The sequence below is a fragment of the Diabrotica undecimpunctata genome, chromosome 9 (assembly GCF_040954645.1).
Source record: "Diabrotica undecimpunctata isolate CICGRU chromosome 9, icDiaUnde3, whole genome shotgun sequence".
Lineage (NCBI taxonomy): Eukaryota > Metazoa > Arthropoda > Insecta > Coleoptera > Chrysomelidae > Diabrotica > Diabrotica undecimpunctata.
In genome coordinates, this window is record NC_092811.1 from 31,931,851 (window position 1) to 31,947,363 (window position 15,513).

Below are 15,513 nucleotides of genomic sequence, written 5' to 3' on the forward strand. Positions count from 1 at the left end.
CTGGGAAAAATACGGCTCCAACTACAGAAAAATGAAGAAATTAAATAGATATCCATCGGTCAATCCGAAAAGACGTAAGAGAAAACCACACAAGAAAAATAACTAAAATAATTCAAGAAAACAAAATTTTAAAAGTTTTGGGGCGAAATACGAACAACATAGGCAACAAAAATATATACAAAATAAAAAACAAAGATGGAAACATTACTACTGATAGAACCAAAATCCTTGAGGTTGTCGAATTCTTTTATCGCGAAATGTATGAGAGCACCGACGAAAGGCAAGATCAGCCCCTGCCCAAAATCACAAACCAGGGATCAGAATTAATGTCAAACATAACTCCATACGAAATCAAAACGGCACTTGTAGAAATGAAAAATAACAAATCCCCTTGATGGTGATGACTGATGACAGAGTAGTGATGGAAGCGATGAAACTACGTAGAAATAAAATTATCCAGGCTTTGGCCAAGCTTTTCACCGAATGCATCTACAAAGGAAAAACTCCTCAACGGAATAATGCAGTCATTACTTTATTTCACAAGCAGGGAGACATAACAGATTTAAAAAACTACCACCCTACGTCCTATCAGTTTGCTTTCACACATATATAAACTTTTCACAAAAATTATCAAAAAAAGACTGGACACTAAATTAAACTTCTATCAGCATAGAGCAGTGGTTCTCAACCTTTTTACCACTGAGGACCACTTGTACCTTTCAGAATTCTTGGCGGACCACTTAGATATAATTATTAATATTTCCCAATAATAGGTAAAATGAGATGAACACTGAAGTTTTACTAATGAATTTATTATTTACAAAATAAAAAAAGAAAATACATAGTGTAAGACAAAATAAATATAAAAAACAAAATAAAAAGTCATAGATAGCGCCAAATTAAGACGTTAATGACTCAATATTTGGCTCGAAAGAAGTTAACGCCAGTCTCATAGGAGCATTCAAATTTAGCAACCTATTTCTGTGTTTATTCTTGATGATATATAATGTTGAGAATGATGCCTCACAGAGATAAGTGGAATGAAAAGGAAGAAGAAGTTTCAAAGCTTTTTCACTTAGCAGTAGACTTTCATCAAGTAATCCTATCCAAAAATCTGTAACATTTTCGCAGTGAGATTTTATCACTTCATGATCATCGGATGAAATTTCAATAAGCTGTTCATTTTCCTGAATAGACAGATTATTATCGTGGGTAGCTAAAAAGGGATCAATCACCCACATATTATTTTTCCTCACATCTGTATCAGCAGGGAAGTACTTCTCAAAGTAATCTTGAAGCGATTTAATATAGGACTTAACCAGTGAATGTAAAACATCCTCATTTAAGCCTTCATTTTCAGAGATAAAATCTGAAAAGTTGAACATTTCAAACGATCCTTTTCCAGTTTCGGACTCCCATAGCAACAATTTTTTCTTAAATGAATCAATTTTTTTCTGAAGGTCAAATGCAGGTTTAGATGGTCCCTGCAGGCCTAGATTCAATATGTTGAGCTGTTTAAAAATATCTGCTAAAAAAGCTAACTGGGCCATAAATTCTCCATCACGCAGTGTTTCCGCTAAATCAGGTATTTTTCATCAAGATACATACATACTTCTTTTCGAAGTTCATAAAATCTGGCTAAAACCCGGCCTCTGGATAGCCACCGAACTTCGGTATGTAGGAGATTGGAATGGATAGATCCCATGTCCTCGCATAACAAAGCAAACAATCTCAAACTAAGAGCATTACTTTTCATAAAGTTCACTGCCTTTACCACAGTAGGCAAAACCTTGTTTAGGTCGGGACTTAATCTTTTGGCAGCAAGCATTTCGCGATGAACAATACAGTGTGTTAAAACAATATCACAGTTTCCTTCTCTTGGCAAGCTTGTTTTGTGACCTGTTATTTCCGCGGCACCATCAGAGTAAAGTCCTACACAGTATTTCCAAGAAAGATTTTTAAGTGTGAAATATCCGTCAATGGCTTTAAAAATGTCTTTTTCGGTTGTGTTACCTTGCAACTCAATCGAGGTCAGGAACTCCTCAGATAATTTTTTGTTGTCTTTATCTATAAATCGTATATAAACAAGAAGAATAGCTTTATTGGTAATATCTGTAGATTTATCAAGTTGTACAGCAAAACCGCAAAGATTTTTCTCAAAGAATGAATTTTCTTTAGAAGTTAGGTTTCAACATCTGATGCCATATCTTCAATTGTCCTACTAACGGTGTCATTGGAAAGAGGAATATTTTGCATTTCTTTAGCGTATTTATCACCTGAAATTGCTTTGGTTGCATCTACGATACATGGTAAAACTAATTCCTCACCAACATTAAAGGGTTTTTTTGGTTTTTGCAATTCTAAGTGAAAGTTGATATGACGCCTTCAAAGTAGCTTTATCATAAGTTGAATATGATTTAAGGATATTTTTTGACGATTTTAGTTCCGTCTCCTTCCTCTTAAAGAAATCTACATGTTTTCCGGCAAAATTTTTATGCTTTGTTTTAAAGTGTCTAGGTAATTTTGCCGGCTTCATTGTCTCATTACTTAATATGTACCTCAGCACAAATTAAACATTGATGTAACTGGACACCAAATTCTCTAATGAATGTAAATCAACATGCTATGTAGTCGGGATTATACTTACGTCTTTCTTTTAGGACCAGTTTGAGTTAATATTGTGCTATCACTGGCAATATTACTAGTAGAATATCCTGCTTTAACGTCCTCACTATCCGTCTTTAAAAAAAACCCGAAAGGTTCATTTGTTTGCTCATTTTAGTAAACTACAATCACCAAACAAAAAACACGCACGCTCGTCACTTGACAGTTGAGTCAGCACTGAGTCACTGAGTAGTGGCGCGGGCTCGGGCGCGATCAAAGACGTAATGTCCTGTACGTACACGACAGCGGCCGAAACTAAATGAAGATAACGGAACTAACTATTCGGCGCGTGAGGGAAAATACGCGGAAGATTGAGGTGAATGAACCTGTGTTCAGGCGCGTTTGGTCGTCTGGAAACGTTTTGCTTTAAAAAAAAATAGGCCGACTCATTAATTTACGTCTCAAGAGCCAAGATTTAAATTGATTATTATTTTATGACTGTTTACTTCGCGGACTACATGAAAACCGTTCGCGGACCACAGATTGAGAATCACTGGCCTAGAGAACAAGCTGGATTCAGATCCAGCACTAATGACTAATTTGAATACAGCACTAACGACCACTTACTAGTGATAAAGAACCTGATAGAGAAATATGCAGAACACAACAAACCATTGGCACTGATATTTGTCGACTACAAGAAAGCATTCGATACCATAAGCCATCAGAAAATGTTAAAAGCATTGACAGAATGCCGAATAGACCATCGCTACACTAACATATAGAATTTTTCATATAAAAATGCTTGCACGTCATTCAAGATTTATGACGTCAAAACCCCACAGCGTTGCCAAAACATCAGAATAGTTAGTAAGTGAGGAATTTTTAAGAGTAAGGTTAAATCTCTTAGTTTTAAGACTACTGCAACACACTAAAATACATATAAGAAAACACTTTAATACAAAATTATATATTCTAAATTTTAAACTTACCTCTTTCAGGGCTTTAATAGTAAAAACGTCTTGCCATTATTTCTTGTTCAAAATAATCTATCTTATATGAAAGCTTATCAGCTTTGTACAGACTATTTATTTGTTTTGGCATAGCACAATCACAATACACAACAATAATTAATTTTTAAAGCTATTAATCTAAATTTAATATGTATTTATAAATACAATGTATTAATATATATTATATTATGATTAAATTGTCTAAGGAATCAAAACATAATCAAAATTCCTACTATAAAAAAGCGGCAACACTTTATACAATTTTGCCACACGCTGAACTGTCATTAAAATTTGAAGTATTCCCGTATCAGTTGCGTACAATTGTCTAATCTATTTAACTAAAATTATTATTTTGTGGAATATTAGAAGAGTTATTTCATAAAATTTATATTGTCAATAATAACAAATGTTTTTGGTTATTTAATCAATATAATTCTAAAATTTCCAATATAATGATGATTACATTTTTCTGATTATTACACCATGTTGACGCCTATGAAAGATCGAGCAGTTCCGTATGGTTTTCGTATTATTAGCTGTGTTAGTAAAATTTGAACTCTCTCTAAGGTTGACGTTCTGGAAATTTTAAATATAAGTGACGTCACTTGATATAAATTGTGACGTGCATTTATATGAAAAATGCTATATGCGTTTTTATAATACACTTCAGAGTATAGCAATATAAAAAAAAAATAAAACGACAAGATCAAATCATAAAAAATGTATTTACATCTTTTCCACAGGTTTTAAACCCAGAATATAAAAACAGCGTTCCAGAACCATGGCAGTAGCTTCTGCAAGTAATATTCTACCAACATTAACTTTAATAATATCCCCAGAAGAATCTTTTTCAACGCAATAACAATTATCATAAAACTCACTAAACGTAGTGGAAACTTCGTATACATATTCACATAAGGGATGGAGAAACAGATCCCTCGTTATTTTTAGGAGAACATCAGGAAACCGCATCAAGACTTTCGCAAGCTTCCATTCCTTTTCATGTTCCAACGTGATACTGTTTGTTTTACTCAGTTCTTTGATCTTCTCTGATGTGAAGTTGGCAGTCCGAGCAATAGACTTGATGCGAGTGAATGCGTACAGAAGATAGACGGCTGTATTACCCTTATCATCCAACATCTTGTCGAAAGAGAATACATATTCATGATTTCTGTTGTGCGACAAGTCAGCGTATTTTATGCATCCATATGCTACTGATTCTTGAGCTTTCCTTAATTCTTCGGGGGTTAATACCTAAAAGATATAAACTACCTAAGTTAAATATCAACAGTGGGCTAAATAATAAAAAACAGCAATGATACTAGTGAGGATTGGCCAGGAAGGACAACAAAAGCTCCATCAAATAAAGGAAAACGTATTACAATAATCCACGCAGGAAGAAAGAATGGTTTTATACCTAATGCTTTAGCCTTGTCATGCTAAAACATTAAGGACTTCCGTGTCAACTATTATTATGACACCACGTCAGAATTATTTGAAAACTGGTTTTCAACGAAGTTATTGCCAAATATACGACCAAACAGTGTAACTGTGATGTATGTAATGTTTCGTAATGTGATGTAAGTAATGTTTCGCCCACCATAAATTCATCTGTGGTTCGTCTAATCGAATTAGAAATGGAGAAAATAGCCAATGACAGCTGAAAAAATAGCCTATGTTCTAAAGATGGAAAGATCTTATATAAATACAAATAGGTTGCTCAAAGAAACAATTATTATAGATCTAGATAACTACGGTGATAGTGAAACTGACTTGTCCATGTAATTTTTTTTTTAAATTTAAGTACTTTTTGAATTGTATTTATAAATGGTAAACTTTCTATGTATAAGTAAATTTATGTAAATATTTTTAAATTCAGTTGATAACGGTATAAAACCAGCTTTTAGACACACCGCAATTTTGAAAATAATTTTCTAAAATATTTTTGCCTCTGTTCTTTTTGTACTCTATTTAGAAATGATAAAATTTTGTAAATATGTGAATTTAGTGTATGTAAATATTTTTGCAACTATTATAACTTTAGTAGACAATGATAAAGACCGGCTTTTAAACACACCTAACAATCGAATAAGTAATGCAAATCGAAAATAAAAGTACGATCCTGTCCAGAGGCGGTCCTCCGCTGCCTTGCGGTAGACACTTATCGATAATAAATATTAATACTTCTCTTAGACCTCTGATAGGACTTACATGAAATCAATTTGAACTTAAGAATACCCGTCAGAAAAATCATAGCATGTGATTCGTGTTTAAAAAGACAACCGCATGCAATTATGACAGTAAAATTACTAAAAAAAAAACTACGAAAAATCCTCATACTACTTTCCCGACATGGCAAGTAATTGGTTTTGTATTTAGTTTACTTTCAGTAAACACCAAATTCTGATTTTATACGTATGTTATTTAAAAACATAACTGATGTATCCTCGATGTGATATATTTTCTTTTTATTGATTTAATCTTTTAATACGGGTAACCATATCCTACTGCACCCCGCCTAGGAATTTGGGATGCAATTTGTCTCATTTAGCATAATTAGAGCAGCTTCTTTGATTTTTCTCTTTTTCTCAAGGTAATGGCAATACCTAAACCCAGAAATAAAGGTTTACAGTGTACCTATACTTTGCTCTTGCAAGTATCCTCACTACTCTTTTTTGTAGTTTAAAAATTCGATCTGCGTGACAAGAATTACCCCAAACATTTATTCCGTACTGTAGATGGCTAAGGAATAGTACAAAGTAGCACATTCTAAGGGTACTTAGAGGGTACAAGTAAAGGGTACAAGTCTAGAACTTAAGTAATCTGTATGAGCACTCCAATCCAAATTATCATCTAGAAAGATTCCTAATAGTTTAACACTATTTCTTGAGATATACTTACAATCGGAACTAAAAATCAAATTCTGATTTTTGTAACAAAAGAGAAATCAAACGATTTCTACCTGGCGAAACCGAATTCAAATTTTTACCACTGTGCCAACTTGCAAAGCAAACAGCTTGATAAATTACTCGGCAAGGGAATCTAAAGATTGCATTCCACCTGCCGTTCATCATGGTCAAAATTCGTAGTGAATTCAGTTTCTTTCCAGGTAGAAATCGTTTGATTTCTCTTTTTGTTTTTAGATGGCGTAGTTACGTCCGTAAATAGTTATTTTGATAACTATTGATTTAGGACCAAAAAGATTTTTGCTCTGATTCAGAGCAGTGGCTATACCGCTCTGAGGAGACCTAAAGAGGTCGAAATATGTATAAGCGGCTTGTCGCTGCCTTGTCGAAACAAAAATCTAATACCATCATTATGTTTTATTACTTTACTCCGTTTGGAGTAGTAAACGTCGACTTTACACATGGAAATCCCCCGCTGACTCACCTGACAACATCATAAGGAATCAGATATATTATATAGCAGTACAAACAAGATATAAAAACATGATAAAATCATCAAAAACGTACCCTGGTGCCGATGTTCCTACGGACCACAATCTGTTGGTATGCAGAATGGTCATGGGAGTAAAACGGCTCGAGAAAAGATCTAATTTAAACACAATTGATACTTATTGAATTGAAACTCACTAACTCAGAAACAGAAATAAAAGTACGAGAACAACTAGGTAAGAAAATAAACGACATTAACGAGAACACGTCGGACATAATAGAGAGATGGGATAAATCGAGGGAAGCAATACAAACAACATGCGCGACTCTTAAAGCGTGGCAGATATAAGAAGAAAGAATGGATGTCTGATGAGATAATGGATATGATGGATGAAAGACGTAAATTCAAGAATAAAAATGCAGAAAAATACCAGCAGATCCACAAAATCATAAGAACGAAAATTCGAGAAGTCAAAGAAAAATGGTTTTCCAACGAATGCAGGGAAATAGAACAATACGAACGGAAATACGACAGTTACAATATGCACAAAAAAATAAAATCAATGGCAAACAAGAGGAAATTCAATAAGTCACCCAACAGCATAAAAGATGGCGATGGATATCTCGGAGCCATCAACGATCTTAGAAACATGGAAATCATACATAGAAAAATTATTTGCATCTGACAGGACTGATGATTACTATATGGAGGAGAAACAGGTCCTTCAATCTTTAAATCGGAGATAGAAGATGCCATTGCAGCACTAAAAAACAATAAGTCAACAGGTCCGGACAATGTACCCTGCGAAATATTAAAGATCCTATGTAAATCAGACAAACAGTTCCTTGATAATCTAGTTGTACTTTTTAACAACATATATAATAGCGGTAAAATCCCGGAGAACTTTTTACAGTCAACATTTATTACAATCCCGAAGAAATCAAATGCCCAGAGCTGTGATGAATACCGGCTTATAAGCTTGATCAATCATGTCACTAAAGCGTTCACTAAGATCATTCATAGAAGAATATATGATAAATGTGAGTCAAATATCGATAGATCGCAGTTTGGTTTTCGGAAAGCACTTGGAACTAGAGAAGCAGTTTTCGCTCTCCAGGTGCTTATACAGCGGTGTAGAGACGTTGATAAGGACGTGTATTTGTGCTTTGTGGATTTTAGAAAAGCATTTGACAATGTAAATCATGAACAATTTATGGATATTCTGCGAAAAGACAGGTATTGACGACAAGGACATTCGAATTGTGGCAAACCTATACTGGGGTCAAACAGCAAGAGCAAAAATTGGCAACGAACTCACTGGAAGGGTGCAGATCAAAAGAGGTGTCCGTCAGGGGTGTATCTTATCCCCACTCCTATTCAATATTTATTCCGAGGAAACATTTAACAAATGTATGGAAAATGCAAATGAGGGCATAAAAATAAACGGCGAGTTAACGAACAATATAAGATATGCCGACGACACGGTGATCCTTACCAGTACCATATACGAATTACAACAGGTAATGGAAAGAGTTTATTCAGTTAGTGAGGAATACGGCCTGAGCCTCAACTTCAAGAAGACAAAGTGGATGCTGATAAGCAAAAAGCAACAACCTGCTCGACAATTACGGATAAGTAACATACTAATTGACCATGTAGAATCTTATGTGTACCTTGGCACCAACGTAAATGCAAAATGGGAACAGGCCACAGAAATTAAGGCGAGAATAGAACGAGCTAGAGCAGCATTTAACAATATGAAAAAGCTCCTCATAAGAAAGGATTTGTCTCTTCCCCTAAAACTACGTCTAGTTAAATGCTACATTTTTCCGATCTTACTATATGGTATGGAGGCCTGGACACTGACAGATACGCTCACGAGAAAACTAGAAGCATTCGAAATGTGGGTGTACCGACGCATTCTTCGTATATCCTGGACCGAACATGTCACCAACATAGAGGTACTCCAAAATCGGAAAGGAGAAAACAATCGTGAGCACAATCAAACAAAGAAAGCTTGAATATCTAGGCCACATATTGAGACACGATAAGTACAGTCTACTGCAATTGATTGTCCAGGGGAAACTAGACAGTAAGCGACGGCCAGGCAGAAGACACTCGTGGCTTCTGCGGAAGTGGTTCGGGCTCACATAGGTCGAACTATTCAGAACCGCCGCAAATAAGATTAGAATTGCCATGTTGATAGCCAACGTTCGCAACGGACAGGGCACTTGAAGAAGAAGACTCCGTTTGGAGTACCAGAAACTGAATTCACTACGAATTTTGACCATGATGAACGGCAGGTGAAATGCAATTTTTAGATTCCCTTGCCGAGTAATTTATCAAGTTGTTTGCTTTGCAAGTTTTAGAAGGCACAGTGGTAAAAATTTGAATTCGGTTTCGCCAGGTAGAAATCGTTTGATTTCTCTTTTTGTTTTTAGATGGCATAGTTACGTCCGTAAATAGTTATTTTGATAACTATTGGTTTAGGACGGGAAAGATTTTTATTTTGATTCAGAGCAGTGACTATACCGCTCTGAGGAGACCTAAAGAGGTCGAAACACGTATAAGCGGCTTGCCGCTGCCCTGTATCGAAACAAAAATCTAATACCGTCATTATGTCTGATTTTTGTCTTTATTTAGCTTCAGCTCATTAAAACCAGATTTTGCGAAGCATTCACATTTTATAGGAAAAGTATACTGAAATAAATCGTTCAGATAAATAAGAAACATCGAACCTTGAGGAACTCATATTCGATAGTGTTAAACTCAGAATAGCAGTAGGTAATTAAGAAAAACTACCTAATTTCTATTCGTTAAGTATGGTCTAAATAGATTAAGAGTGTTTTCCCTAATACCGTATTTATGCAATTGTTCCAAGAGTAATTCATGAGAAACACAGTCAAAAGCTTTGAATAAGTCGCACAATGTCAAAGACACAAAATGAACTATGAACTTCCTCCAAGCCATCAACTATATCTTTCACAATTTTCTGTATAGCTAGTGTAGTGCTATACTTTTTTCTAAAGCCATATTGATTGCAGTGAAGTATTTTGTGTTTTTCTAGATATTCTATCAAACGAACATTTAGAAAACTCTCAAAAGTGTTACCGAAAATGGAAATGAGTAAGATGGGACGATCATTTCCAATTTCATCTAAAGGTCCCTTTTTGAACACTGGTAGCACTTTTGTTACTTTTAGTACAACTCGGAAAATCCCTTCAGTAAGAGGATTATTATAAAGTATAATTAATTTGTCAATAATTACATCGATTGTTTCCACAATTATTTTTTTGTTTAAGAAATAAAAATCCATACAGTGCGAATTTCTCAAGCTACGCAAAACATTCCTGATTTCAGTATCACTAACAGGTAATAAACATACAAAGAACTTCTAATATGTTTAGCTACTGTAATCGCGCTTGTACAAGTTTTTTTAGTTTGAACTTTATTTCTGTGATAATTTATAACTTTCCAACTGTCACGAGATATATTTTCTGAATTGGAAAAGAAATGCTCATGAGCCAGTTTTTTCTGTAATGATATTGTTGATTTTTAGTGCTCTTAAACTTTTTATACCCATTATCATCTTGTGTAACATCAGTAATTATCTTGACTGTGGAAAGATTTTCTCGCATTACTGTTAATTCATCATCAAACCAAGAAACTGGAGTTTTACTATGAGTTCGCGATTTTTTTATCAGAAAATTAATTTCAGTTAACTTTACATATATTTCGGTAACTTTACATAAATGTCCCTAGTAAAGCAAAAAGTTTAAAAAACGTGTTTTTGAATAAACTTTAGTTTAAATTTATTTATATTTGGTTCTTTTAAATGACGAGTTTGCAAACAACTACTCTGCGGAAATGTAACTGTAACAGAAATTAACATGAGGTATTTCGAACTAAAGCGGATCAATATGCAGATTGTCGCGCAGCCATGTGGGCTATTAGAAGCTCTAAGGTGGATGTTGAGGCCAGTGTGAGAATGCCAAGAATTCGACAAATCGGCGGAACCGTCGGTCTTAATTAAATTTTATCTTACCTTATCTCTTTCCTTCTCTTTGAGCTTATCCAACGCTCGGCTCAAACCTTCATCTAGCAAGGCCGACAACTTAACAGTATCACCTGACCTAGTTTTAAACTTCTTCTTATCTTCACCCAATACAACCCCAAAACCAACATGATCAATACGATGTACAGCTCGATTCAAAATGCCAGCTTTTTCGGCACAACCAAACAGAGTTTCAAAGTGTGTGGCTTGGCCGGCATCAGTGACATATATGACCCATTCAGCTTTTTCTTCTTCGAGACGTTGTTTTATACAAGCTACATCCGAGGTATCATAGGTGAAGCCCCCGTCACTTTTTACGATTGTAAGTGGAATTGCTGTGGCACCCCACATTACTTTACGTCCTTCATCTAACTCTAGTAGTCCTCTTTCGTCAAGCTCCTTTACTATTTTTTCCATACGGCTTTGGTAGAATGATTCGCCTCTTTCGATGATTGAAACATCCAGCCTGTCATATATCTTTTGAAACTCTAAAATATAAATATAATGACATTATATTTATGTGAAAACCCAAGAAGTCAAGAAAACTTAAAATGAAATAAATTGTTTTTTTTTAATTACAGTATTCACTTTGTAACCCTATGCCGCTGGGCCAAGTAGAAAAAAAATTATTACAGTTACCACGCAACTATTATTTCAGTAGAAATTTTATGCTACAAAAGAAAGCACTCAGATATTTATGCAAGGTCAAATTTGATACATCATGCAGGCCTCTGTTCCAGAAACATGGTATCTTAACACTTCCTCGCATGTATAACCATGAATTAGCTTGCTTAATTTTTAAAAAACATAAAAGAGGATATTTGGACAGTTTCCCCTTATAACACTTGTTTAAATTATGTTATTCCACTTCCAATTCCCCCTTCTACATTAATTAAAAAATCATTTTATTTACACTGGTAAGAAAGTGTTTAATCCCTATCATTCAATATAAGATCCTCCAGCAATATTTTTGTATTCCGAAGAGTAATCAAGAAGTTTTTATTATCTAAATCTTACTATAGTATAGAGGAATTTTTGAGGACAGTTACGCTAATTGATATATGTATATATATTTTTTTTAATTATGGAAATTTTATAATTAGTATTTTATTGTATCTTGTGCCTTGTGTGTACTATACCATGTTGTGTTTTATAAATGTAAACTCATTTTAAAAACAATAAATTTCTCTCTCTCTCTCTCTCTCGTACCAAATATCTTTTCCTTTATTTTTTCGAATATTGCAATTTTGGAATTTTTACACTATTGAACTGATGTATTGAAATGATTTTGAGTTGAATTCATTAAAACTGAATATTATTACAAAATTTACCTTGTCGTGAAACATCACAAATTAACTCCCATGCTTTTTTGTGTTTTGGTTCAAAAGATTGCAATTTGACAACACTAGCATAAGCTCTCTTCTTAAACTCTTCATCAGAATCGAACCTTAATTTGGACTCCTTGTAGAATGCTTGCAAATCAGAGATTGGAGGTGATTTAACATAAAAATCAGGAAATTTATCTTCCAAATGTGCAATCAGCATCCCAAACTGTGTACCCCAGTCGCCAATATGGTTTATTCTTATAACGTCGTGACCTAGGTACTCTAATAAACGGCTGTAACTTTCTCCAATTATGGTTGACCTCAAATGACCTACATGCATCTCTTTCGCAATGTTGGGTGCTGAAAAATCTACTAACACCCTGACTTTTTTAGATATTTCGGGAGCTTTGACGCCATGTTCAAAAATACGAGATAAATTCTTAACAGCAAAGCTTTTACTCAAAAATATATTAATAAACCCTGGGCCAGCAACTTCCATTTTGGCGATAAGTTCATGGGAAGGCACATTTTCTACAATTTTTTGGCCAATATCTCTTGGCAAAACTTTCTTTCCCAACTGCTTGTAGATGTTGGCTATAGGCATTGCAGAGTTGCACTGGTAATCTCCAAATTTAGGATTTGCTCCAGACAAAGCAATTACAACTGGAGCATCTGTGATATCTGGAAATGCAGCTGAAATAGCATTTGAAAATATATAGGTGAGTATATCATTAATGCTCTGAAGCCTGGTTTCATCCATTGGTAGGTTTGGAGCTTTCTTCGCTGACTGAGCTGCAATAGCCTAAAAATAAAACCAAACTTATTGTAAGTAGTATCAAATAACACAATGTTTAATTTATTTTCAAAACCATGAATTTAATTAATTGTAATAAAAGATCAGTGGGGTTACAGGAGGCTTATAGTAGATGGCCTTTAGATATAGAGGTTAGCTGTGAATATATTGAATAAGCAGTCCCGATCAAACAGCAGCGATACAGAAGGGTGTAGTGGGTAAACCTTAGAAAAGTATATCCACAAAAATTCTACAAAATCCTAGAGAAAGTATCGTGACAATAGCCAGTATTGCCGCCATTAAATAAGCATAGCCTAAACCTACAAGCGTCTGACCCAGAGGATGCAGCTTCAGAAAGCATCAGTTGTCTAATAAAAACTTGTAGGAATACTAAAAACATAAACACAGAGTCCTAAAGAGATGGTCCAGAAGAAGACACAAAGTGATTCTTTTGATTCTACAAATAAAGATATAAAGAAAATATAAAGAGGGTGACTTTGTTTATGATCTCTGTTTCTGTCCAAATAGGTGAACTGTCAGCAAGTAAAGCAGCTTCAGCAGAACTTAGTATTGCTATAAGAATGTTCAATATCACCTTAATACAAGAGTCCTAGGTAATTTATAGCTAAAATACTTCTAAATATGATTGTTAGAAAATTTTTATGCAGTTGGTGGGACTGTGATTACAAGGAAATAATGTATTCTAATGTTTTTATGGCCCACATTCCTATAAAACATTACAAAATCATGATGTAATAAGTATATTACCTTACATAAACACAAAGGTGGATATATGATGCAACTTATTGTTTAGATGTTCCATTAATAAATATTTTAAACCACTTACTCTATTTAAAATTGACAAACGATGTTTAAGCTTAATATTTTCAGTAATAAGTTTATTCAACTGCCCGTCACTGGTAGTAGGTTGAAGAGACACTCCATCGATACTACTTTTGATACCTTTTAAACTTTCCTTCATCAAATTAATTTGTTCCAGCTGCAACAAGATCGTCACTTAATTTACAAAAAAAAAAGCATAAACAAACTAAATTACTTACAGCACTATCTGCTTCTATGTTAAATCTTACGAGATCTTGATCCATAATACCTATACTGATACTGATTCTTATAAAAAAAAAATAAATAAATTGCAACAATATACAGGCTCAAAGAACCTAACCAATAAAAAGGAAATTCCGATTCCGAACTACGAAGTTACCGGTGTGAACATAGAAATCAGAGAGTAACATAAAGCATTAAAATCGTTTTTATGGTTAGGAGTGGATTCCAGTGAAGGTACTCGTATTTTTTTGGTGGGTTATATGTGTACAAAATATTCTTTGTAAGAATGAAGATTACTGAAATAACTCATGTTGCAATGAAAAGTAAATTTCGTGGATCTTAATTAATTGTAATGCAGTAAAATTTAAAACAAATAGACCTTAACAATCAGGACAACAGAAGCATTCTATATAAGTCAACTGCATACAAAAATGTAAAAATTATTATTAATCCGACCATTAATTTAAAATTATGGTGGCCAACCGACACAACACGTGCTACAGCGGGGTCGAGAAGTGGCACGCGAGGGTTATTTGGAAAAAGAAAAAAATTCCAATGAATTCATCTTCATTTAGCAAATTCCCATCTGTAAATATAGGCACGTGTTGATATTCGCCATCTCATTCGTCAAGAGGCTATTAAATATAATTTATTACCTTAAGCCAGACAGATTCTCATGTAACAGATCCAAACTTGCCAGCATTTTAAATTCAAATTGTATCGTGTTGATTTTTAAGTTAATATATTGTGTTATATTTATGTTATAGTTATTGTTAAGTTATTTACTGGTCGAGTTATTTTTATTTATTTAGAGTTTAGTTTAATATAATGATTAAATTTCAAGAAATTCTTACACTAACAGTTTCAAAAGTAAATATTTTTACAATCATATGATACACATCAGTACGGAACTGTTTGGCTTTCACGTGCTTCTATTGACAATTGGGAATTTGTAAAATGAATACGGTTTAAAACTATGAATGTTGTATACGATATGGTCGGTTGACTCAGTTATACATATAGTGTTTTTTAAGTTTATTTTCTTTATTTTTTTCTTTTCTTTCCGTCCGAAACGGAAGCTTCTAATATCGAATTATTTACAGAAGTAATTAAAAAACGTCCTGTGATATGGGATAAGAAGAGTAGCGTTTATTCAGATACGAACTTAAAGAGACGGGAGGAACTCGTCCTCATATTCTGTGAAGGTGTGCTAATGGAAAAAAAGAAGTAGATATTATGTTAGTACATATAGAATTGTCTTAG

General features: G+C 34.0%; 2 protein-coding genes across 2 annotated transcripts; both read right to left on the reverse strand.

The window, feature by feature from the left end:
• Positions 1 to 899: 899 nt before the first annotated feature.
• LOC140450511 (zinc finger MYM-type protein 6-like) lies at positions 900 to 1,550 on the reverse strand. The gene has a single exon (XM_072544167.1). It carries the CDS (start codon positions 1,548 to 1,550, stop codon positions 900 to 902), a length of 651 nt encoding a protein of 216 aa, XP_072400268.1.
• A 2,773-nt stretch (positions 1,551 to 4,323) lies between these two features.
• Positions 4,324 to 14,410, reverse strand: ArgRS (arginine--tRNA ligase-like protein). Its single transcript, XM_072543121.1, has 5 exons — positions 14,247 to 14,410; positions 14,033 to 14,185; positions 12,399 to 13,194; positions 11,059 to 11,555; positions 4,324 to 4,871 (listed from the first exon to the last, which is right to left on the reverse strand). Exons 1-5 carry the CDS (start codon positions 14,289 to 14,291, stop codon positions 4,344 to 4,346), a joined length of 2,019 nt encoding a protein of 672 aa, XP_072399222.1. The 5' UTR covers positions 14,292 to 14,410; the 3' UTR covers positions 4,324 to 4,343.
• Between the last annotated feature and the right edge of the window lie 1,103 nt (positions 14,411 to 15,513).